Here is a 26,604-nt window from a genome sequence, read left to right as displayed (position 1 = left end):
TTAGTAATACCAACTATTTTAATTGTAAATGCTGTATAAGGATTCAGATGTGTAGAGTGGAAGAGGGCTTTTCTTTTCCAGTAATCCACTGGTGCTACTTTTGTGCATGTGAAATCAATGCTGCTAATATTAGTAAGGTTCTTAACCTGTTTCCTCCCATTTCTGCATTGTTTTTAGAATCATATCATCCAGCAGTGCCTGTCTAGATGTTTTGCTGATAATAAGTCTGTGGAAGTCAAGAGATATACAGCAGCTTACACAAGTTCAGAATCTGTTCTCCATGTCTGTTCCTTTGGCTTTCATTGAGCCAATAAGTTACAAAAAAAAGTTATTATTAAATGGTACAAATACAGTGCACTCAGCTTACAACACATTCCTTATGTTGATTTTTCAAAAGCTGGGTTGGGTTTTTTCTGCTGAAGCTTTTGGGGTTTTACTTTTCCAATTCATCATTTGGTAAAGGTTTTAGTGAATTTAAGTTGTCAGTCATTATGTCATGGCAATTCTAAATTAGATGACATTCCTCACCCAAGATATTTTAATGCTATGGCCTCAAATCAGTCTACAGAAATGCCTTTTAAATATGACCATGAAGTTAAAAAAAAAAAAAAAAAAAACGTATATTTATCTATTTTTCCATTTATTGCTGTTTCCTTATCTTCACTGAGCAGTAATAAATGTTGGTTACTTGGAGGCAGAAAAACAGAAAATTATAATCTCTTTACATGATGGAAGTGTCTTTGTTTTCCTTATATCTAGCACTTTGCAGTGTATTTAGCTTGGCTAAGCTATCATTTTTTTCTTAGAATGCTTGAATCTGTTGACATTTATGTATACATTGCATTTTGTATGTAAATAGAAAGTTTTATGGCTTTGAATTTTGAATCAAAACGTCAAACTCCTATTTTGCCTTGGTACATGACAGACATTTTAAAAAATTACAAACAAAAAAAAGAAAGAAATACCCTTACTGATTTTGACCCAATGTTTTTAGAAATATCTTTAGTGCTTGACTAAACATTTAAGCTCTCAAAAGTGAAATGCCTATCTCTTAAAGAGCACAAAATATGGAAGCATGTAAATTTGGAAACACTGTAAATCGTCATATTAGAAATTTATTATTCTATAGCTTTGTAGACTGCTTTGTTTTCTTTTCCAGCTCCTACTATCCTCAGTCTTGGTAAATTGAGAACAATATGGCAGAACCCATTTGGTTGAAAGCTAACTGCAAATTAAACGATCTATACAGTTAATGAGAGTTGTGAAACAGCACAAACCCCCTGCCAGCACAAACACTACTATCATAGCTTTATATGAGATAAAGTAAGGTGATAATCACACAGGCAACATTTTCAGAGAGTTTATATGTAAATATGGTAACACTGCACCTATTTTCTGCATATGCAAAAAAAAAAAAAATGTCTGGAAGGTCCTGCCTTCAAGAAATCATTTGTTTACCAGGAGGGGCAGAGAGAAGGCAGAATTACTGGTCTGGGAATCTCAAGAGGGATTGGCTGTGTCTAACTATCAGTGTATAATATAGATTTGCTCTCATTTTATAGTTTTGGTATTAGGCAGTAATGGATGCTGTTGAAGCACAGTTCTTTCACATGGATACTTCTTAATAGAATAAGGGGAACTGCGATCCTCTCAGATACCAGTGTGTATATCAAAAGGTTTTGCTGTTTTCTAAGATTTAAGTTGATAATACTACATTTATCGAACTATAAAAATCAGTATAATTTTGTTGTCTTTATGATCTTTTAATTTTTTTCTGTTTGCTTAGATCTGCAGCGTGGGCTGTTAGAGCCCATTTTTAAATCAATTATCAGGGTTAGGACAATCTGTTTAAATGCAAAGAACTAATTGGGGAAAAATATCTTCCTACTGTTACACTGAAACTTAAAATAAATTAAAGATGTGCAAGTAAAAATGGAATGGAAATCTCAGATGTTACAGCAATTATGTTCCTTTTTCAGGGTGCTCCTAAACCTATTGCCATTGAGCCATGTTCAGGAAACAGAGCTGCAGTCCTGACGGTGTTTTTGTGTCTTCCCAGAGGACCATCAGGAGTCCCCCCGCCTGGTCAGTCAGGTAAGACTTGTGTGGGTGAGTGTTGTGTCTGTCTTTGTTCAGCACCTTCTGCTTGGGCAAACCCACCCACACAGATCCAAAATAATGACACGGGGGATGGATACAAGGAGCTGCTCAGTCAAGCTGATGTTAAGTGTAGCGCCGAGGTTTAATGCAGGAATTTTGGTTTGGAATTTGTTGTTGCATCACAATGAAGAGGTCCTTGATTAAACTAGGCTGGTGTACAGTGGCACATCTCATTAGGACTTCAGAAACAATATCTGTGCATGTTGATATGCTCCAGCATTGTCTCTCAGGGTAAAAAAATTTCCTATGCTGTCCCTTCTATGGCTTCAGTTCAAGCTATACATGAGGCTGAATAAGGAATATCAGTGAGTATTCCCAGTTCAAGCTGCCATTGAAATCTAGAAGCTGATATTGCAGTCTAGTTTTCACAGTGAATCCCAACACTTTGCTGTCCAGGACACAATTAGAATATTACTATTTCCCAGAATGTCTGTCAGATAAAACCTGGAACTGTGTGAGTGAATGCTTCATTAGGGAGGTGTTCACTTTGGAAATGATCCCACCTCGTTTTAAGGCACCACTTGCATTATCTGGAAGCACTTCTTGTGGTAACTTACCTTACATGATCTATTCTAGATCATTGTACAAAACCATTCTCATAAAATACTTCCCAAACAGGAGGTACCTAAATACACCTTTTAAATCCTTTAAATAACTGCCAACAATTATATGATACAAAGCAACCATGACAAAAAAAGTGTAGACAGTGATGTGACACTGCATATGTGACCAGTTTACTATTTCAGAATTCACTGGAACTGTTGTTGGAATGAACAACTTTGTAAGGGATAGTAAACTGCATGGTATGTGCCCAAAATGCTCCTATAAACCAGAAAATATGCTTTCAGGCTAACTTTTATCATTAAGAGCCAAAAAGATATCCTTTTAACCTTCAAAAATCCATTTAAGAGATTAAAAAGTATTGAGTAATGATGAGGGCAAACTCAGTTGACTTGTGTTGGAAATAAGCTCAGCTGGGTGTTCTTCTTCTTTTGGCCTGATCACTATCTGTTATTTATTTGGGGGGTTTAGTTCATTTTTTGAGGGGGAAGGGTGTTATATATTTTTTTTCCCCTGAGTTCTAAGATGAGGACTTAGTTCTTAAAATGCTGTTTATGGCTCGGAGTATCATTTTTGGAAGTGCTATGAAAATAAAAGTGTTGCTGGTGCTTTGTCAAATACATTTCCTGGAAGAAATATATAAATATAAGCGTTCTGAAGAGAGCAATGAGAGAGGAAGGATATTTAGCCTATTCCCTGTTCATGTTTTAAGGAAATGAAGGTGTTTATAGTCTTGCAACAAGAAAAAACATTATGAAAGGAAATTAAAAGTAATTGTTGAAATTGGAGATTAAAATGGTTTTGGAGGAGGTGTTTTTGCTGTTTTCAAATTTACCTATGACGTGCATCTTGGTAGTAAAAGTGTATTCATCTACTTTTTTCACAATCAGCTTCTATTTACCATATAAAGGAGTTCTTTAAAAGTAATTGCTATTCTTTGCTGTGTGTAAATCATGTAAGGTTTTGAAACAAGACTTGGGTTCAACAACACATCAGATGTGTAACTCTGAATGTTTCTCCATCTATGTAAGAACACACCTATTTTTTACATGTGTTATGTTCTCCTATTCTACTCTGTCTTCTAATTGCTTTACCTTCCATCAGCTTTGCAGGCATATGCTTGGAATGCTATTCCTCCTTTTATTATTATGGTATTTGTCAGCTACTTAGTGTTTAAAAACATATAAATGTTTTAGTCCCACAACTTTCACTTTGTTCAGGGTCAAAAACAAATAGAAATGCTTGAGGTGTGCAGCCATGCCAATTCAACCATTAGAGTGTCTTAGATTACATTGCTATAATCATTTTTATCTGGGAGTAATGAATTTTGGTACTCGTGGACTGCTTTCTCTATCTGTAACCGTGCGTAGATGAGGCAGTAGCTGTTATGCAAGTTTGTTGGCATACCTGTAGCTGATTCACTTCATTCCTGTCCTGCAGCACTACCTGCTGCTTCTTTCCTGGGCTTCCTGGGAGCAGATGCTGTGAACACTGCCAAGTTTTTGGAAATGATGTGGAAACTTCGTGCTGCACAGCACGTTTGCTGTGCAGTTGGTTTCCCCCATGACCTAAGCTAGATGGAAACGATGATATTCAGGTGGATGGAAGTAGTGTGTTCAGTAATTATGTCATACCAATATTAGAATCCTCTATTACTTGCATATAACCATTTTCAAGCTCATTGGGATCATTCAAGGATAAAGCTGACAGTGTGTCAAGCATTTTTGTTTAAATGATACGTCAATGATACTGATTCTCAGTTCACAATGAGAGACTGTGGGTTTCATTTCTTCCATGCAAATGTCTGAAACAGAAGAAGGGAATGCCTGTAGTGCTACTGTTTTGCATCCCATTTTTTCCAAAATCAAGAAAGCAAATTCTTTGCACAAATAGCTAATCTATGCGCCACTGGAGCTGCTAGTTGTATCCCTAATTGTTTCAAGTTCTGAATCTGAGTTTTACTTTTCCAAGTTTTATATCAACAAATATTTTGTTGAAAAGCGTCTCTGAATATTAAAAAAGAAAACAACCAAACTATAAACCCCCCAAAGAAAAAAAAAAACCCTAATGTAAAGGTTGCTCTTTCTGCAGCATATGTTCTATGCTTCACCTTTATCAGCAGCTGGAAGAAAAGTTGAAGCTACAGATGGTGGGCTTTGGCCAAAGGCTATGCACAGCAAAAACTTCTCTAGCAGAGACCATATGTCCCAGTGGAAATCTATGTGTTCCCTACTTCCTGCAGAAAATATTCAGAGCTTTTCAGACTGTCAACAGCATTGTTTAGCTCTAAGTGCTAATTCTAGAAGTATGCACGTAACAGCTTGGTTGACACGGTTAAACCACTTAAAATTAATCTGTGATTTTTAGATAGATTTTATACAGATTGGTCACACAGATTTAATCAAAATATTGATAAAAATAAATTTATTGCGAAAGAGAAATGCTATTCATTGTGACTCATGTTTTTAAAAGAGACTTTTTCAATGAAGGAACAACTTGTAGAATTAAACACCCTGAATGTCTGGAAAGTCATCATAGTAGGTTAGATGTTGAACAGTAGGCCTTACATTTTCTTTTAGGTATAAGCTAACAATTCATTTATACTTCTCTGGAGTACCAACTGGTTTTAAATGAAATTTGACTTTGATAAAGGCAGAAATTAAAACCGAAGTATAAATTAAAATGATCAATGAAAACTATTAAAGACGTTAAATTTCTCAAGTTTGGGTTGAGTGATAGAACCTGTGGTTTCTTCGTTCTTCAATTGTCTCATTGACAGCATGGTACCTTTGTAATCAGATCAAAATTAAAAGGTTCAAAAATATAGCAATTGTCTGTACAATTCATGTCTGTATCAATATGAATGCATCAGTGTAGTGCACATGTGACAAGTTTTATGATAGATTTGAAGCTAGAGCTTGTCATTTATTGCTGTAGTGTCTGACCCCATGCTTTAAATAGCTTATACTCTTCTTAATATCAAAGCAGATCTAATAATGAGAGCAGTTGCAACCAGATCTCTAGAAAGAATTAAATTATACATTGCACAGGGTATTGAACAAAACAAGTTAGACTGAAAAAAAATTATAATATATAAAGTAATGCAGAAAAAGATGCCAATGATTTACCAGTAGTAGAAGGGCCAAGAATAACTCCTTCAAGGTTTTCATGCAGTTTTGGTGATATATTGGGCAATACAGAAAGAATAGTTTGGTAATGTGATAAATTCTATTAAAAGAACTGTGATCCTGTCGTTGTTACTACTAAAGCCAAGTAAATCCCTTGCTTTGAGGTATCGAGTTATTGTACAATAAGTTTACAAAATAATGTTTGCATCGTTGTTGGATAAGGCCACTAAATGCCATAAAGCACAAAGGGAAATGAGAATATTAAAGCATTTCAAAATAATTCAGAATCAAGGAGTGTAATTTCTGAGTTATTTACAGGTTATGTTACTTTCACACAGCGGCATTTTCTTATCTACAGAGAAGGTAGAACACGCAGTAATGCAGCTTCCCTATTAAGGCAGTGAGCTGAATGGTCTCTGCAGGTCTGCATTTATGTGTCTCTCTATTAAACCTCAGTGGATATCTAACATCTATATGGCCATGACTAGGTGAGGTGAATCTAACTTAATAGGTAAAATAACACTTGGAAATTAAGTGGAAATTAAAATAGAAGACTGCATGCAGTTTTCTGTTGCTGTAAGTATAAATTAAGATGGCAAAATCTATTTGTTGCCCAGGCCTCTCCAGCAGTGCTATCTGAAACTTTCTGTCTGATATCCTTGACTCAAACCAGAATTTCATGTAGTTCTGGCCACATTATCCGTGGTGTTCAATCCTATTTAATCAGCAAGCTCCAGTAGGATCACAGAATCAATAAAACTACCATGCCGTCTGCCTTCCCTGTACTCACCATCATAATGAATAACAACTCATTAAGTGTTCTACAAGACAATTAGCTCTGGATGAAAACAGTAACAAGGCTTTCTTGATTTTGTTTATAATTTTCTCTGATTAAAATATAAAAAAGCTAATGCATACGATAAGAGGCACATTAATAAATATGAATTAACTGCTAGTTTTTATATTTTATTTACTTATGTTGCTCAATTTCTTATGATCTTTGGAAACAAAACCATAGGTTATGTTTTTCATATGTAGAATGGGTTCATGTGTGTACCTATGTCAGTATGCAGTGAACTAATTGCAGATATACATCGGGGCATGTAAGTCCTATGAATTTCTACCTGCTACAAACACATTCCTTGCTCAGTCCTTTCATACTTGCAAAATAACTTTAAAAAGTCAATGGTGCTACAGAGGTGAGTATAGATTTTGTTCTAGAAAAAGAAAAGTAAAAGAGGTAGATGAAAATATACTGTAATTAAGACATACAGAAGATGGTTGAATCTCTTATGGGTTTTTTTTCATGTTGGAGGGTATTTACAGAATATTAAAAGTTGTGAAAATACAGGTAAAATTGATGAAAAAGTTAATAACAGAATACAAAGTTAATTGTAGGGTGTGGTGTATGGAGTACACATTGTTAAGGGGCTGTGTATACATGTTGAGGGTTCTAACATTTCTCATGTACTCAAAGGGAAAAGACAAGATAATAAACATCTCAATCTGATTCTGCACTAACAAGTACATCCATATGCAGACTGAAAAGCTCCTGCCTCACAGCAGCAGTTGGGCTGAAGAGTCAAGGGTGAACTTCAGAGCCTTGAGATCTTTTCCACCCTGGTTGATTCTAGGATTCTGTGATTTGCTAAGGACCACTCAAAAAAAACCCCAAAAAACTCAATTCTGTTAATTTTCTCTGAAGTGCCAACATGCAGCTGGAAATAAGTTAAACTATGTATCACTCAAGACTAATGTGGATGTCTAGTATTTGTGTTAAAATACAGGGCTGAGCCAGGCATTTTAGTTATTATGCAAAGGTGCACAGTCATATTCATTAGACCAAAAGCTCTACACATAAGGTGGATTATTTTAAAAGACTCAGTGAGGAACAGAAATTTTTTTGAGTTTACCTTTACCGTTTAGACTGTGTGAAGACTGAGTTTAATCTTTCTCTCTAACCTAAGGTACGACTAGAACATTTTGTATAGAAATGTAATTTTAGTAATTGCACTGAGGGATACTTCTCGTATTAGTTACCAGCACGCTGCCAGTTAAAGGTTCAAAATATAGAAAAAGTTAACACTGTGTGAGAAAATCAAAATGGTCTTTGTAAGAGTTTTAATGACTAAAACTAAATTACTAATTTGTATATTAAGCAGTAACTTCAACTTATTGACACCGAGAGACTGGTTTGTCAATTGCCATGGTCTCTCAAGACGTAAAATCTGGAGTTCTTTTCAGTTAACTTAACAAAACAGCTCTAAGGCTTGATGTAAACTGGAATCCTCTGTTTTGAAGATTATTTTACCGAAGGAGTTGCTTTCTTTTAAGTAATAAGGCCTATTTTTGGAGTGACTATTTTCTGCCTAATCCCATCCTTCTGCACTGCATCAGATGAGGGAGCAGACTGTGTTTATAGTATTGACTCTGTGAAAAGAACACAGTGGTAAGTGGCAGATGGTGCCAGTGATTACTTAAAAAAATATTTATGGCAATGGCAAAAACAAAGCAGGTAATAAGGCCCAGTAGTCACCACTAGCCCTCCTCCAGCCCAAACCCAAAGCAATTACTTTCAGAACCTTCAGGGTAATACCTACCTGAAAAGCACTGAGGTTCTTAGCACAAGAAGCCTTGTAAGTTATGAAGAATGATGTAGGTATTGATTTTGTCTGGTGTTTTGCAGAATTTTAGGTGGTTTTATAAAGAATTAGTTTTTACATTATTCTAGCCATAGAACCTTGATTCCTTTAAATTTACTTGAGAACAACATAAATGCTTTAATACAAACAACAGGCAGTATAATATTAGCAATGTGTCTTCCACACACTTTGGCAAAAGCAACTTATTGTTTGGACAGGAAACTGCATACTGTGGAGCTATCAGCTGAAAAGAATAATAATTAAAAAAAAAAAAAAATTAAAAAAAGAGAGCAGGAGAATAGAGGCAGTAGAGATGGTTATTTTACAACTTTATCACTGGATTTCCTGCCAAAGAGGGACTCAATAAAATGAGGCATATTAACAAAAACTGTTAAGTACTGTGAACAGTTCTCTGACAACTAGTTATTCAGTGTTCAAAATAAAACTTGTCACTGTTTCTCCAGAGTATTAGAAATACCTTTTCTTTTTCTTCTGGGGGTTTTTGCAGCTTTAGTTGCATAAACAGAACTGAAAGAATGTCTGAAGAGGGTTTAAAATCTAAACACTGGGAAGTGTAAGTACAATCGTGTCCATCTCTTCCACTGTTTGTGAAGATTGTCTGAGCTATTTTCAGGTTGCATCCAGGTGACAGTTCGGTGGTTTATTCTCCCCTATTGTCATAGGGAATAGAGAAGCAGTGATGAATGCTCATGATCCTAAGCTTCTGTCCAAGAACAGACACACTACAACCCAAACTTTCAAATCAAAGGCTCTAACCTGGAAGGAAACACCATCTTTCAGCCATACCTGCCTGCTCACCACGAGCTGAACTTGGGGGTTATTCTATTTTCATCCATCATCCACAATGTTTTAACACAGCAATTGTATCTCTTCTCCGCTTTTATTTTGCCAAGGCAAATGAGGTCTGCTTTAAACAGACCTTCAGTCTTCTGAGCACCTTTGTAGCACTGTCCCAGTTTCAGCCCCAGTTCATCACTTTTTACCTTGCATGACCAGGTTGTACTCAGAGTGCCATGTGAAGGCCCATCTGGCATTGCCCAATGGCATTAACACTTTGTTGCTTTTAACATTTACTTTTTTAAAACAATTTCCTCCCCTTCTAACTTGGTATTTCTGTGGCCAGCTTCTTACATCCCTGCCCTTATTTTCTTCCTCAAGCAGTAAATTTTTAGAGTGTAAGTTTCTGCTTGTTCCCAAAATACGTGGCTTTGAATTTTGCTGAGTGCATGTACATTCCTCAAGTTCTTTAGGTCATGCATCTCTTTCTGGATTATATTCTATGACTTCTCTGTATTGATGGTACATAGAGATGTTTGTCATGATTGAATTTCAGCAGCTCACTCCTACTTTAATACCAAGCTCTTTAATAAATAACAAAAATGACTGGTAAAAAGATTCATTCTTGTTTCTGTGATCTACCTTTAGCAGCCTTTTTTCTCTTTAAAACTACTCTTTGTTTTCTCTCCTTCTTTCTTCTCCTCTGCCATTATCCAGTCTCCATAGCTCCTTTACTAAACTCTCATTTTTTGATAACTTATCTGTTGATAATTTCTTACAGTAAAAGATTCAGGAAATCTAGAAAATATTCTCCATGTTCTTACCCAGAAAATCAGTTAATTTATTGTATAAAACTATCAGGTGGTTCTGGCACAAACTTTAATGAAATGTTGGTGCATTTTGACCTGTTTTCCATTTACCTCCCTTTAATTATTCTTTCTTCCAAAGTATCACATAGCTGAGTCTGATTAATAGACCAGTAAGCAACTAAATAATTTTTTCCTTGAATCTAGGCAATATTTAGTTTGACATAAACAGCAGTTACTGTTCTCAATTTGTATGCATTTGACAGGATAGATTATTAGATTTCCCTGTTACCAGCCTTTGTTTTCTTGTACTCTTACAGAATTAGTGTTCTGATTACTCTAATGTCATTGCATAAAACTTCTGTTTCTTCTGTTTCCACATCCTCATTCCATTATCCATATTGATGGTACAGTCTTTGATAAACATTATCTCCCTCCTTGAAAACCATCAAATAATTCATTCCTGGGACAATATCTAGAAAATACCTGATCTCTGCTTCATTCTTTCTACATAATGACTCTTTCCTTTTTTGGTCTCTTAGTTATATACAGTGAAAATCCTTAGACACTTGTTTTACTGAAAGTTTGCAAAGTCTAACTCGTCTTGACTTTTGGCAATTCTTACTTGGCTCTTACATTTCTTTGCCTCTAAAACACAGCCTCCTTTGTTTCTTGATGCTTTTTAGCCATTTTCATAGGCTTTCTGAATTTAAAAAGGTGCACAGGCTCCTTTCTTTAGAAGTTCTTTGGCTCCCATGTAGCATGGTTATAATGGATTTTTTGGAAAACAGGGAGGAGTCAAGAATTTTTCTTGATGAATGTACTGCAGAATGTACTTTGCTGTTGATGTAGAAAGGGATAGTTTTCTAGCAGTGATTTGTCCTTTCGAGGGTCTGGGCAAGATTTATGGTAGCCAGGACCTTGCCAAATGGCAGGGACAGCCTCAGGATCCCTCAGTGGGCTCCCTGTGGAGGGGTGGGGAACTGCTGCTCCTTTATTTTTTGCTTCTTCCTACTCGGAGCTCTCATATCCTCACCATAATCACTTCCTCTAAAATGGTAGTTTACAGAACTTGGACTTATTTCCTTTTCTAGGTTTTGAAATCCTATACTTGTATTACTGGATGTGTTTGGGTTTTTTGTTGTTGTTGTTTTTTTCTTTTGCCTATTCTGTGATAAAGAAGGCAGAGGATTATCAGGCTTAGGAAACTCAGAGCAAAATTGATAGGATGTAGAAAAATAATTCATAAATGGGAAGAAGAAAATGTTCTGTAAACTTAGATCTTCAACTTTCATTGTCTTCCAGGCAGACCCTTAGGCACTTTGCAAGGCTTTGCAAGCTTTCCCTATTTGAAAGAAATCACAGCTTGCTTTTCTTCTTTTGACATGAATGATACAGATGTCAACAAAGGAAAGAAAAAGAAATAAAAAAATCATAAAGGCAGCTAACAAACGTGAAGTTCTCAGTTGAGAGTTTTGCTGAGAGAGGTTATACAATACTTAAGTTGTTTTTAATAGAAATGTCATAAAAAAAACCCTTTCAGTAGTATGATTTATTTTACACAAATGGAAACTTGATGATCAGATAATGCTATAAAGCAGCATTTTGTTCTACTGCTCTTGATATTAACACAAAGACCAAGTGTTTCTTACTCAAAGGCAGTAATAGGGCCTGTCTTGTCTGCATTCAGCCCATGTGAATGTACACCTTAACCTAACAGAGCATCTTTTTTAATTTTGTGCTGTTAAACTTTGAGGATTCAACAGATGTCTAGTCAGAGCTGAAAAATTAGGTAAAGTGAACAAATCCCCGTGCAAGTGACACACTGGATGGTAAGAGTCCTTCCTATGTGAAACTGGTGGTCTGGTTTTATATTCAGTCAACACATACTCTGTGGAGCAGATGGCTTACAGCTAAATTAGAATCATAAACCTTTCAAAGTTAAAGTTATACATGATTTAAATCTTTCAGCAAGGGTCCCATCACCTATTTATCCTTCCTCTAACTTTGAATTCCTTAAAAAGCACCTTTTTTTTCTTTAATCAACAGAAGTCAATCTGAGACTAAAAAGAGTTACGTTGAGATCTGTCCTGATTCGTAGTCCTGCCATCATGGAAAGTTTCATTCATTATGTGAACAATGCAATTGCCCATAATCTACCTTCCCACGTTTATTTTATCGCACTCTCGGGGTAAGATGCTTGTACTGTCTATTTTTGGGATAAAGCTGTCCAAAATTATACAGAGACCAATCAGATTTATCATTCTGTGGCGTTTGATGGCATCCATCTGTTTATTTACAAAACTGCTAAAGACTTATTGAGTTACTAGACTACAGAGAAAATAAATTGAGTTATCATCTACAGTTAAATTCAGTCCTTACATCTGCTGTCTTTCCAGCCTGTATGATGTTTTCTGAAATTACTCTGGCTTGCAGACCCAGGCTTCAGGAATACATTTACTTCACAGCCTTTTTTTTTTTTATGCCATTTCAAGTGAATTTCTAATGCATGAGCAATTTGTGGTTCAGGAAAATGTTGACAGAAGGATGTCAGGGCTTTCTGTTGTTAGCAGTTTAAAAGCATGATAGGGACAGTTCTTGCTTGAAAGTAGCTCTTAAAAGTTTGGAGCTGCTCAATTTCTGGAATCACTTGATCTAACCCCTTTCAGTCAATATTGTGCAACTATTGCAGCAGGCTAGGTTTAAAGCTTATGGGCACAAATGAACTAATATTATTAGTAATAAAACAATTTTAAGTTGAGGGATGGGAAATGAACTCTCTCTGTGCTCTATACATTCAATTACTGTTGTAAGCAGAAAAGACATAAGGTTTAAAGTTCAAAATTTTCTGTTAGTGAAACTGAATAGCAGACTGAGGAAATACATCTTAATGGGGCACTTTCCTTCTTGTAGTAACAGTGAACTCAGTTATTGCCCACATCCTTTCTGGTTATGGAATAACTGTCCCATAACAATGAAATCGCTAGAAATGTCCTTCTGAAGAAACTAGTTTGGACCCAGCAAAGATATTAACTCAGAGCACCCACAGATAGCTGAGAACTCTGGGTGGGCGTTAATTAGGTCGTGGCTGTTAGAGAAGGGATGTTGCTTGTTAGGACAAATCTTCCTTTACCATGACAAATTCTCAAATTCTCTTATTTTTATGCATAGTTCTATTTCATAATTTTGGAACTGAGAGATATAAAGAATATAGTTCAGAGACATCTCCACATCAGCTCATGTCCTGTAGGGATACAGTAGATCCAGGTCAGTACTGTCTGTACAAGACTGGGGCTGAGTTCTGCATCTCTCTGCACTGTCCCTTTGCCAGCCAGGTCTGGCACTGTGCCTACACATGGGACCAGCTAAATAGTGCATCCAGATGACTAGATCTTTGTGGAACATGAAAAGAAGAACAGTGTAGAAACCAGCAAATGCTGGTTTTGGAATGAGTTTGAGACTAGCAAGGCTGTCAGAACTCGTACAGCCTAGTGAATCATGCCTGACTGCAGAGCTGCTCGAGAATTTCTACAGGATGCACCACTCTGTGCTACCTGTAGTAGAGACACAGGTTTCTCTGGTATGAAGGCTATTCCTGCCTGCAATTGCCCAAGTTAAAAAATAATAATATCTAAAACAACAACAACAAAGCAGTTGGAAAGTGATTTTTATGTTCTTCCTTAAAAAATACAGCAAATATAAAGGTTTGCAGAAACAATGAGAAGGGATAAGTTTAGGCAGGCAGAAATAGCAGGTTCATACAATGAAACCTGTTTTAAAAGGTATTTAAAAAATATATAATATATATTAATATATAAAACAATGAAGATAAGGGAAATATAAAATGAGATGAAGCTGAGCTCCTGTGAATGTGAATAAGTCACACACTACACTGCATATATTTTTCATACTGGAGAATATGAGCTTGAAAATGACTGAGAGTTAGTTAATATGGAAAAACAGCAGACAAAATAATACATCCAAAAGAGGGACATTTTAAACTGGTAGCTGTATGTGAATCACTTCTAAAAGAATCCCTTTTTATAAACCTACTCTTTCTAAAATGTTTAGATCTGAAAAAATGTTAGTATTAAGTGAATTTTCCAAATTGCTAAGCAGGAAGTATGAATCTGAACAGTAGCCAAATAAGACCCTTCTTGTCACTTGATATCTTTCATTTCAATAAAGTTGTCTTGAGTGCTCAAAACATGCTAGGGTGTAAGTGAAAGATTACAAAGAAAATTACAATGGCAAACTATATTTAGGGTTGAGAGTGACTCAGCATGACACACTCATGGAAAGTTTAGAATGACAATGTATCTACCTTTTTCACCCATTCTGTGTTTAATCTGTACTATTTATATATATATATATGTATTTACTTATAATTCATGATTCAATGATAAACAGTTTGAAGTACCTTCTATTAAGTATTCAGTGTCCTCAGCTTCTTTTGAATGCTTTTGACTGTAAGTGGGATATAAAATATCTGGTGCCTGTAAGGCAGTAGACTTGGATTGCAGTGATCAAAGGGTAACCTTCCTTATCCTTGTCCTCTGCCAGTGATACACCAGCATGATACCCATAACTGCAGTTCAAGGCTTTCAGACTTGTCCCTGGTAGTGTCATTGAGACACTTTTCCAGGTACAGAACTGCTTCAGGCTTGTGTTTATTCCCCCTCAATCCTTCCCCTTCCTGTGCGTTTGCAGCTGTATCTGCCTCTCACTCCTTCGGCTCAAATTCACACAGCGGTAGGTTCAGCAGTATTTGCTCTGTAGTGAAATGGTTTCACTAACTAGAGGTGAGCATGGAAGTTTTAGGTGGCTTGTTGTGGTTAGTCATATCAAAAGGGAAGAAAACTCTTGTGAGGACTTGCACTTGCTGGAATTTGTACCCAGAGTAAATGTTCGCCCTTGCTCTGTTACCGGATTCACGTGTTTGTGGATGCATGGTGTTTATTCTCTCAGTGAAACTGAAACGCTGCTTTGTGAGGAGGTAGCAGGAATAAATGTTTGAGATGTTCTCAGATTCATTGTCGTAAGTGTAATAGAAAAAAAATATAAACAATAATTCATAGCATGGTTGAGTGCATAACGTCATTCATTAATTTCCAGATCTCTACATTGCACCAGCAGAAAAGTTCAAGTCAAGGATAAGGACTCTTCTTCACTATTTGTTGTCGAAATTTCAGATCAGTATCTCAATATATAAGATACTCTCTTGTTCCTTTTTGTTGTTTTTGTGTTTTTTTTTCCCAGGGAAGTGCAGATTAATCTGTTATTCTTCCTGCAGATAAATGATTCCTGTCAAATATACTCATGCAGGAACCTTTGTCCACAATAGAGAAATACTGATTAGTCATCATAAGGGAAAATAGATAAAGAATCTTTGATAGCATATTGCAGCTGGGAGTGCACAATGAAGTTTTTTGTAGAGATATTTTGGTTACCTGAAAATGTATCAATATGCAAAAAGCGTAACAAGTTACAGTACAAACTATTAGAGCATAACACATTAAATTCAAGAAGAGACTGCATCTTTTCCTGGAGAAGCAACAAAGGAATGCTGGTCATAAAATACAAAATGTGAGGTTTTTTCTAGCCTATTTAAGGCTAGAAACAGTATAAATGTGAACTTCAGATGGAATTGTCTTTACAATTCCTGGAGATTGAAATTATTACATTTTAAATATCAGTACTGAAGAAATAACCTTTGAATAAATTTTATTTGTGTTTTTATGTGTAGAGAATGAAAATAATATGGGGTTGTTTTTAGAAACCAGCAAACCATGGCTGGCAGCACAGTGAGCCACATCCTGAGCTGAGTCAGAGAATTGTTCAGACTGATACTGGAAAAGAGTTACGTGTAGCTTTAAAGGATGTCTTAGATTGAAATTAAAATATATCATTTGATTTACTGTTTTCTGATGATTTAAGAGTATTTGCTCGGAAACATATTTAGAGTAGAGAAAGCTCTAATTTATGTGAAACGATGCATTTACAATCAGTTACTCATCCACCTAAGAAACATCAGCCACACATCAGCTTCAATTCAGAACAGAATCTGAAGAATGGCCTGAAAGAGGCATCGAATTTCTTCTGCTTTTTAAAGGGCTTGGCAATGCCAGATACTGAGTGGGACAAATGCAGTTAGGTATAAATTACCACCCTTCTTGCAGATACTGGAGCTCGAGGTCCCACTTCCTTCCACTGAAAGGCACAGTTCCACCTTGGTTTGTACTGGAGGAAATCTGGAATGCCATTACAGAACACTCTGCAAACTCCCATTGTTTTCAATAGGAATGATGCCAAGCTCCTTTCAAAGTTGATTACAGAATCATAAAAAAAATAAGGCTGGAAAGGACTTTTAGAGATCATTTACTCCCATCTCCCCTGTTCAAGGCAGTATCAGGTGCATGTAAACAATTTCTGGCAGATGTTTGTCTAACCTGTTCATGAAAGCATACAAAAATGGACTTTCTGCTTCTCACCTAGGAAATTTTTTCCCCCATGCATTGCTGTGATGTTAGAAAATCTTTCCTAATGGTTAACCTAACTTTCCTCTGCTATGGTTTAAGCCCATTACTTTTTATCATGCCCAAAATGAGCATGGAAAAAAGATTATTTCCTTCTCTCCTTTTCTCTGCAGTATTTTATATTTTTCTGTTTACACTCTATCACCTTTCTCTATTTCAAAATAATCCCAGTTCCTCCAAGCTGGTCAAGGTCATGTTCTCTATACCTGATTGTTTTGTGTTATTCCCCTATATGATGCCTCCTATGTAAAGCAGGCACAGCAAGAGGGTAGAATGCTCAGGAGTGGAGGACTAAAACAAATATTTTAAAACAAATTCTTACTAAAAAGATACCAAGCATTCAGAAGCTTTTTGTTTTGTTTTGTTTTTTTTTATTGTCGTTTTGCTTTGTTTTGTATATACCACTTTATCTTTCAGTCCCTTCTACAATATGCCCTTTATATGCTCAATATCCATCCTTCCTACACTGTTAATTACTGATGTTTGATACAGGTCAAAGGCTGGCATACCTAAAATGAGAGGTATGTGATGTGTAGCACTGTAATTCTGAACTTGGGCAATATGTAGGATTTATAGAGTAATAGGAAAATCAAGGCTGTGGTTGATTCAGATTTTCTACTTCCAAAATCTTAATTTTACTAAGTGACTTGACACTGAAACCAGAAAGTTTACCCCATGCTTCTTCCTAACTTTGGCTATTTTTAGGATTTCCTGCAGAGATCTTGGCCCTGAGGTTTAATTCCTTCTTCCCACACACATGTCCATCTCTTTCCATACACAGTGGAGTCAATGATTCATGTCTGGTACAGTCAGCCAGCAGGGATCAGTTATTTCTCCATGCAGGGTTGTGGCACTTTGTAGCAAGGTGCAATAAAAAGTCCCTTTAATGAAGAGAAATTTGTCTTAGGAAACAAGTGTGGCTTAGTTCCCAGCAGAAGTGGCACGTGGCAATTTAGGAACTGTGATGTACATTTTGCTTACAAGGATGCATAATTCATTCACAGGGGAATTTGTAAATTATTCAAGTAATCCTTACCTCTGGGATAAATATTGGCCCCTAAGAATCTAATACAGCTTTATAATCTGATAATTTATTCCATCAGGATAGTACTAAGAAATTCTGTAATAAACTTTCACTGTTTGTTATTGGGCAACTAGAGGTTTATTCAAATGCCATTTCCCTGATACTATGATTTTTCTCCATTGATCAGTAGTGATATGAAAAAAGAGTTTTGGAAGGCACCATTCTCCTGCATTTTTTATCATAAATTACTGAGTTCCTTCTTTAATGGTAGGTACATGAAAACATTCCAGGTAGTCAAATGAACAATCACAACCCATGTCAAGATTTTAAGATAGCTTTTTTTTCCATTAAATACGATTTAGTTTTGCCAACTTCAGCATAGGTAATATTTCTACACTTATGAGAAGCCACTTTGCACTTCTTCCCTGCTGTGACAGTCCCTATGAAAAATTCAAGACATGTTGGATCTTTTATCCCAAACCAGATGAATCTCTACAGAGGCACTAGAATGTGAATACTGTAATAATCGACAAACATGACCACAGACACAGGGTGTCCCACCCAGGCAGTACAGCCCAGCTATCAAAGAGAGTTCACATCAGCCAAGGGCAGGTGACATCGTGACACTGTGCTGCACAAAGCTCAAGGAAGATGCAGCACCATCCTTTCTGCTGGAGCAATTACCCTGTCAAATCTCACTCAACAGCTCTGGGGCCGCTGAACAGCCATTCCCTCGTTAGAGCCTATCCAAAATGTTCAAACATGGAAATGCTAGCATGGAAATGCTAATCTGGAGTGGCTGACTGGTTGTTACACAAAGCCTGTAGCTGTCACTTACTCATCAAGTTGGAAACTGAGAGAAGGACAACAAATTTCTAGGAGGTACAGTCAACAGAAAGTATTTCACTTCATCAAGTTCCCTGCTCTGTGTCATCATATTCCATGTATTCTACACTTTTATACCCTCAAATGTTCTAAGTGTATTTCTATAGATACATATAAATGCCAAAAAAAAACCCCACAGTACAGCAGAGTGAACTTAAAATCCATGAAGGAGAGAAATTGCCATCTACCAATAAAATAATATATTTTACAGCATTCTACTTCTCAGTCCTGAATTATGCTAATGTGAGTCTATCCAAATGAAAAGGGTAGTTTCCATATCAAAGCAATGCTTTCACTGAATGAGGGATATGTAGATACCTGAAAATTATGAAATTAGTTCCCAAGCTCATCTTCTAAACATATTTTATGGGAATACTTGTGAGGGTTTTTTCTAGCCTATTTCAGGTGTTCTAGTGTCCCTCCAGTCATATTTCCCATAGTTAAGATATGGAACATGGTTATAATTGCATTAAAATTTTTGTTCATTTGCACACTCACCAATGGTACAAAAATAGCATAAATGAAAGCTGAGCATGGACAGTCTCAATAAATTAACAAAGCAATTATACTTGAAAATATTAATTCCAATCACAATATGTATGCTCACCAGTCTCAGTGCAGGCTGGTGCAAATACACCATATACTGAGATAAATCATTAGATTTCTCCTTCAGAAGTAAAATATGCCACTGTGACCACACTTGTATCTATGGATACATCTCCCTAACCCATTCCACCTGAGGGATTGTATCACTGTAGTGATACAAATGCCTTAAACCAGAAAAATCTTAGAGAGGTCACAAGAAACTTCAAAAAAACAAATAGATTCTGTCTGTTCCTCTTGGTATTTGTTCCTTTTTTTGACTACATCCATTTTAGCCCAGTACCTGGTCTGCCTTCTTTAAGTTGTGTTGTGTTGCTTAGTTATTTCTGATAAAAGTAGTTGTTACCTTCTCGTCTTCCAGTTTCCCTACCTAATTGCAATAGCTACTGTATGAATTTTCTTTTTGAGAAGCAAAAGTTGAGACACTTTACTTCCCCAGATTATTTCCCTTTTGATATCAAGTTGCATGCTTGAATTTTAATGCTGCATTTCTTTCTCTGGGAGCTGAAACTTTTGTTTATTCAGCTGAGCACTGGCAGCACTGGTGGTTTTCCCAGCAGGGCTTATCAATGTGTCTGCTCTCTTACTTTGAAGGAAGCTGTTTCCACTTATTCCTTAATGCTCCTGGAGAAAATGCCAGTAAATATGAAAGTTGGTAAGGGTTACTGTGGTTCTTGTGATAATTTTTCTAGTAGAATGAAATTAAAAAAAACCACATTCATGTCAGAGAGCACCAAATAATAATCAGATGGTAATAATCTGTAGCTGAAGAGGAGGTCCATGTCCAAGCACTCAACTTGCTTTGTATTTATAAGATTGAACTGAGCATAACTTGAATTTATGAGCTTTTAACTGTTGGTTGGGTTTGTTTGCTTTTTGGTATTATTTATATCTTTTGGGTTCTAATACAAAAGGCCCATTGAAAAGTTAGTTATGAATAAGAGCCTCAACTTCAAATAAGTAGTTCTAAGCACTCTCCAAAGTATATGGAAGAGAAGGGAATATTGATTTCTCAAGAAATCATCTATTAGGAAATGAAAAACTTAAAGAAGGTGGGGTGTGTTACCTTACTGGCAGTGTTTCACAAAGTGCATTCTGATCTTTGCTTTTGGATGCCACTTATACCATATTCCTACCAAACTGGAATGATGTTCTGCCAGACCTTGAAAAGGAAGCATTTTTTTCTGTTCAAAACATTTTCAGCACTTCAAGCCAAACAATTTATGAAGAGGAATAGATCTCTATTTAAAGAAAAAGGAGCAGACTAATCATTATCTGGAATCTTACTTAAACATGTTCTTTGTTTGGGAAGCAAGGCTATGAGTTGTGCTCATTTTATGACCTGACCAGTCACGAATGAAAGAGCTGGCTGATTTTGTCTCCATAGTTATGTGCCTTTCTTGTAAACTCTGAGCATGATGTAATAATTCTTTCTTGTCCCAGACTGGTGAGGTTGAAATGAGAAGAAACAAACCTGATTGAACTTGCAGGTCCACTTGTAGTTTGTTTCATTCTAGATACAGTTGGAACCAATTTTATTCCTATTAGTCAAGAATAAAAAAAGCATCCAGTCTCACATATGCACTCAGTTTGATTTCCTGGATCTCTCCTTGACTCAATGAGAAGGCATTGTTGGACAAGGTTGTAAAGTCAAATACCCCATTTTAAGCTGAAATGCCAAAACAGGATCAAATTAGAGCAGATAGCTTTTTTAACTGTGATGTTTCACACTAGTGCAGCAATGCAATAAAAAGTATTAAGTTGTTCTGGTTTTTTTTTTTTTCAAATTCAACGTGATGATCATATTGAAAAATATTTAATTAGGAAGAAACTTCTGATGCTGTCCTGCACCAACAGATATCTTTTAAGCTAATGCCTTCTCCTATTTCTAGAAGCATAAATGGAAAATTAAGTCAACCCTAGCAATACGTACAGTTCCTTCATGGGCAAATTTGATTATTCATTGTCTGCATACAGAGTGGTGTGTTGATATCACAGCACAAAATATTCTGACTTCTCCCAGACTTTTAGGACACTTCAAGGTGTGACTATGGAAAGTAACATTCAAGAGATTGAGTAAGTTATTTATGACATATTACTTGAAAATGGCGAGAAAATTACTACTTTGCTGAGGAGGTAGATGTTGGTGCATGTAAACATCTCTACACATAAGAGAAAATGTAATTTACTAAATTTTTCTTGTGGAAGTGATTATTTTTCTTATTTTAATGGAAAGACTTTTACAATTTTATTTGGTAATAGTAAGTAGGCTCTTCTTTCCACATATTCAACTTTCTTTTACATATACCTGCAATGCATTTTGAAGAACATTATAGGAAGTGTGGCCCTAAAGATAAAGAATTTCTGTCAAGAATGAGTTATGAAGTTCTAAGTGCTTTTCAGCAATTAAAACATTATTTCCATAGCATTGGAAATAATATGCATATGCATTTTGCCATCCCCCAAAATAACTTGTAATGTTTTAGAAATGTTGAGACATTTGAGTGTATTTTTAAATCTGTTTCTATGTGCATGTGTGAGCATAGATTGAAAGAATTGATAAAATTTTATGGGTTTTAGTCAACTGAATCCTAACATGCCTGGGAACCCTCTCTTTAGAAAGCTCAAATCTGAAGAAGGGGTCCTGTTTAAGAAAATCTGGATTTTTCCATCTTTATCAAGTGGTCAATACCATCTCTCTATACAAATCCCACCCCAATATCATTCAGTGATGTATCACTGTGATGCATGATTAAATATTGAACATTGATTATGTAAGTGCTGCACTATTTAGTTTTGTTCACTGTACATAGAGACTCGTGAAACTTGGCCAGTAAATTCCTGTGAAGAAAGGACAGAGGCACTTTGTGATGCTGGTATTTTAATCAGGACTTATGTAGAAAAGAGGAAGTTGTAGGTACAGTTTGCAGGTCTTGAGAGAGCTGCTCAGAATAAGTGGTCAGAAGCACCTCAGTTCTCTGAACTTTGCTGATATGAACCAGCTGTGGGAATTCACCCTGTTATTTAAAATATGTGATTTTACTTATGTATGCTTAAATTCTGATTCCTTAGACACTAAGCAGACATTTATTTTCTGATACTACTTAAGGCTGTCTGTGTCTGCAGCTAGCTATTGGAAGCAATTAACATGTTTAAATGCAACTGCTGTCACACAGGTGCCCATTTCATCATGTTTATAATCTTGTTTGTGAAGTGTTTGTGTAGTTATAGACAAAACATATATTCAGGCAAACTTAGATCTATCTGCAAAGTTTTCCAGCATAGTGGAATGAAAGATTTTTGCAGAAAAATATGTTTACTTTAAAAGGCAATTTCTAACACTTCTGTTGTTTACAGCAGACTTTTAAATCTGGTTAAGTTAAAAAAAAAAAAAAACCTGCCATTTTTTTATTCCCTGAATTCAGTCCAGTTTAGTAAAACCATAAACTGCAGAACATTACGGTTTTCTTTCTTTTAGCTGCATTTCATAGAAAAAATTGGCAGCAGGCCAAAATAATAGCTGAACTCACACAGTTTTAAAGATTCAGGTCCACGTTGCTACCAGAGCTGCTGTGTCAGCAGAGGCTGCACTGTAAAGTTTGAGCTGCTGGAGCAGGGAGAGAAAGGAGCAGGCGCAGTCAAGGCTCCCTGCTCCTCAGCCACACCTCTCCAGACCTGCCATGGAGTTTTATCACTTTGCCATAACTGAGAGGTCATAGGAAAGATTATTTTCAGTCATGGGATTATTGTTGACATTTGATATATTTGGTCCTGAGCATAAAGCTGAAGAATTGAATGATGCAGCTGATATGTCCAGGATCAAGTACCAGAGCGCTGGGGAGAACATATTTAGTTCTGGGGAGTTAAGCTAGAAAATTTTTAAGGCCTATTCATTCAAGCCAAACAAACAGTAAAAGTTGTGGGAAAAAAATGCTTCAAAGGTTATATTATAAGGAAGTAAATGAAACTGGAAAGCCAAGTTCTTGGAAGTAATGGTCTGCTAGATTTGGCTGTGCAGCCCTTATTCCCTTCCCCTGGGTGAGTGCCTTGTGATACAGCCTTCAAAAGTGTAGCATTTGTTGTATGTTTCTGCAGAACACCTGCAATATTTATTGCTTAGATTGGACCATAACAAAGGACAACATTATTTTTGTACAAACAGCTGAATGTTTGGTGCTGCCACTTACATATATCTTAACATATTCTTCTGAATGTTGATGCTGTTGGGTGTAGATTTAGGGTGAATGTACACATGCATGTACACCTGTAATTGAGGAAATGAAGAGCTTCCTTTTGCTGCACAAAAAGAACTATCAATTTGTCAGAAGAAGAATGCTGCAGGGCCAGCTTAAACATTTTAGTGCTGTAGATGTACGACTTCAAGCCCCGGGTAAAAGCCGACTGAATATGTCATAGACATGATTTGTCTTTGGATGATAGCAGCATCTCTCATAAAGCACTCCACTCAATCTGTGGAATGATATTAGCAGTGAATGTGGAGAATGCTCTTTTCAAGTAGCTTGAGGTGTACTTATATGAAGCTAGCTGGTGAGTGACATGGTAAATAAAATCCAGAGGAAAAGTGATATACAGTTAAAGATGTATTTTAGTGGCAGGCAATGCAGCAGCAAAGGCAAACAGAAATAGAGCCCTGCAGTAGGTATGCAAAAATAAGAAGAAACAAATGCCTTCAAGAACTAATGGTCCCTTGCATCTTTTATCTCTTATCCCAAATTAGACTGAGAAAGATCTATTTGACGGAAAAAATATTCTACTTCATCTTTTACTAAATCTTGTATATTCTCCTCAGTACTGACACTTACAAGAAACTTATGAAATGCATATTAAGAATAAAATTGTTCCATTTGGAGAAAAATGTATCACGCACATATTAACAGTGTGAAGGTCTGTATGGGTACATTATTTTATCATCTAGATAGTTTAAACCCCATTTTTTCATGTCTTTCTGACACTAATTCTAGCACCAGAATCACATTAGTCCCCACAGTGGATCTCCATTTCTGACGGTAGATTTCTCAGCAAATGAAAAATCATCCAGTCATTTATCTCTAATTATGTGTGTCTCTAAATACCTAATTATCATTGGAAAGAAATTGCATGCTACAAAGATAATATTATGGAGAGCTGTTAATCTGTTAAGATGTTGCTTTTGAGTTTGGAACAGTTGATGCAGCTGTTAAAACAGAATTTTTGCCACCTGGACATATAATTACCATTTTATTTTAAAATCCAGAAGCAACGGATGGGAAGCCAGAGTACAGGACTTAGCTTCTTTAGGCATTCTGCTTGTCAGATAAAGGAATGTATCCTTATGTCCTTCATAATCTACTCTTTTCTATACTTGAACCTACTCTGGCATTCATAGAAGCCAAGTCTGTGGCAGCAATAACTATTAAACGTTCTTTCAGGGTTATTTGGTTTGTTAATAGCTTGGTTTGCATTGTCCACGTGGCAACACAGAATAACGCAGTAGATTCATGGAGTTTTCAGCCAAATACAATCTGCATAGAAATTACTTGTTTCTGCAGAATACTTGACAATTATGCTTAGGTGGCTTAACTGTAATTAATGTGTAATGTGCACTTTGGCTAGAAAAGAGAAATTACCAGGTACTTACCTCGTGATTATTTCAGCATGCACTGTGCAGTTAAGCTTTGTGGTCGTAGTAGTACAGACTGCTGAACATCCTCAGTCTCTATGGAAGTCTATTGGTGCTGAATATCTCCAGAACCTCCTAGATAAAGTCCTGCATCCATGAGAAAGGTATAGTGACTGAATGTAAAGCATAATATATAGCTGATGCCTTCATACAAGTAATGCCACTGTTTGTTAATGATATCATCAAAAATTTTCAGCTCAAGGACATTCCTGATCACTAGAGTTATAATACTTTATTTGTAGTAAAACCTCCCTTTAGAGCTGAACTTTTGGATTTCCTTATATTCCTTTTTTTCTTAGCAATTGTTCAGGCTAAAAGATTCTAAAGGAGACATGTATGAACAAGAGTGATTCATTTTTAGAGGTAAACACAGCAGTACACACGTCTATTTGTATTGATCTGTTAATATGAAACCCATAAAAAGGTGGACTGCTAATAAGTTGAGAGTTCAGTTCTAATTAGCAGTCATCATGCTGCCACCTCTTCTGTGTAATCAAATCAGCAAAAATACTGGCAATATGAAGGAGAGGTGCTTGAAGAAAATCTAAGTTAGCAATCTCACAGGAATACAGCTAAAATTTATGCCCTATTTTACTTTCATGAAAAAGTTAATTAAACTAATCAGCACTTTAAGAACCACAAGAGAAATACTGTCCCAAATTCTAGTCATCTGTATACAGAGAGCCTTGAAATGGGAATGAGGATATAACCATGCCATGCTCCTTGCCAGAATCTGCAGGGGCCTTTGAGGGCAGCTGTAAGCGTTGTGACCTTCCCCAGTTGTGTTGGTCAGTCCCAGTGGACTCAGATTCTGTCTCCGTGGAGTTTTAGAGGTGTTGTAGGATTCATCATTTGCTGCATCCAGAGACACATGTGGTGTTTAGTTTCCCTCTGGGGTCTGTTCACACTGGTTCTTAATTTTTATGTCCTCTCTCACATAGTAGGGTTTTGACTGGCTGACTGTGAGTGTTCCTTGCACTGTTGTGTGGATCTAGGCAGAACAGCCTGAGGAGCTGGGCTTGGAATCCAAGCTGTCCAGGGGCAGACAGAAACCAACACATGAGCTGGTGAGAGAAGCAGCAGAGAGATCAGAACTCCAAGCATGACAGACTGTTCTGAAATCTCTTCTTGAAAAGAGTATGAGTCAAGGAATGGTAAAACGCACTAGAAGGCTGCGTTGCCTTAAACCAGTGAAGAGTGAACATCTCTTTACATCCAACTTGGCTTCAGGGCAGCTGGCTTCAAACTCCAGCTTTTTCTGGTAAAGTAGAGAAAAGGAGGCTCTGAGTCTGCGTATTTTAGAAAAGACAAGACACAGGAAGCAGCGCCCTGGTACCTAAAGCCCACAAGGCAATACTTTGAAAAGTTTTATTCAGAGAAGACATTATTTAGCTAAAAGCCACAACTGTGAGATGGACTGAAAAGCAAGAGAGACATGAAGGCTATTTTTCAGTGATGACCAAATGGACCAATACTGCCAAGTAATTTAGTTTTGGTGGAATTTGATTCCTCCATGTTGTGGTGTCTGTGAGGCAGCGTCTGTTTCCGGCACTCCAGCTGGGTTATTTGTGAGAACGTTTGCTTTTTTTGTGATTTTTTTTTTTCTAGTTCTGGGAAGCCCTAATCACTGGTCAAGCCTGCATTGTTTTAGGCACTAAATGAACTCGGAACAAAGAGGCAGTTCCGCTGCCATGGAGTTTATAATCCAAGTACAAAACAAGAGACAACAGATGGGTCTAGACAGACGGGGGAGCATAAGGAAACAATGTGACAGTACTGGG

The 26,604-nt window shown here is 36.5% G+C and overlaps 1 protein-coding gene across 2 annotated transcripts in view; it reads left to right on the top strand.

The window, feature by feature from the left end:
• ATRNL1 (attractin like 1) overlaps positions 1 to 26,604 on the top strand; it is a 462,818-nt gene that overhangs the window by 408,482 nt on the left and 27,732 nt on the right. For both annotated transcript variants that reach the window (XM_050337075.1, XM_050337064.1), the window contains one exon: positions 1,980 to 2,094. In XM_050337075.1, coding sequence (XP_050193032.1) covers positions 1,980 to 2,094 — 115 coding nt within the window. The remainder of the gene's footprint in view (positions 1 to 1,979; positions 2,095 to 26,604) is intronic.

The sequence above is a fragment of the Myiozetetes cayanensis genome, unplaced genomic scaffold, assembly GCF_022539395.1.
Source record: "Myiozetetes cayanensis isolate MyiCay16 unplaced genomic scaffold, myiCay2020 scf10, whole genome shotgun sequence".
NCBI lineage: Eukaryota > Metazoa > Chordata > Aves > Passeriformes > Tyrannidae > Myiozetetes > Myiozetetes cayanensis.
This window is presented reverse-complemented; position numbering and strand designations above follow the sequence as displayed.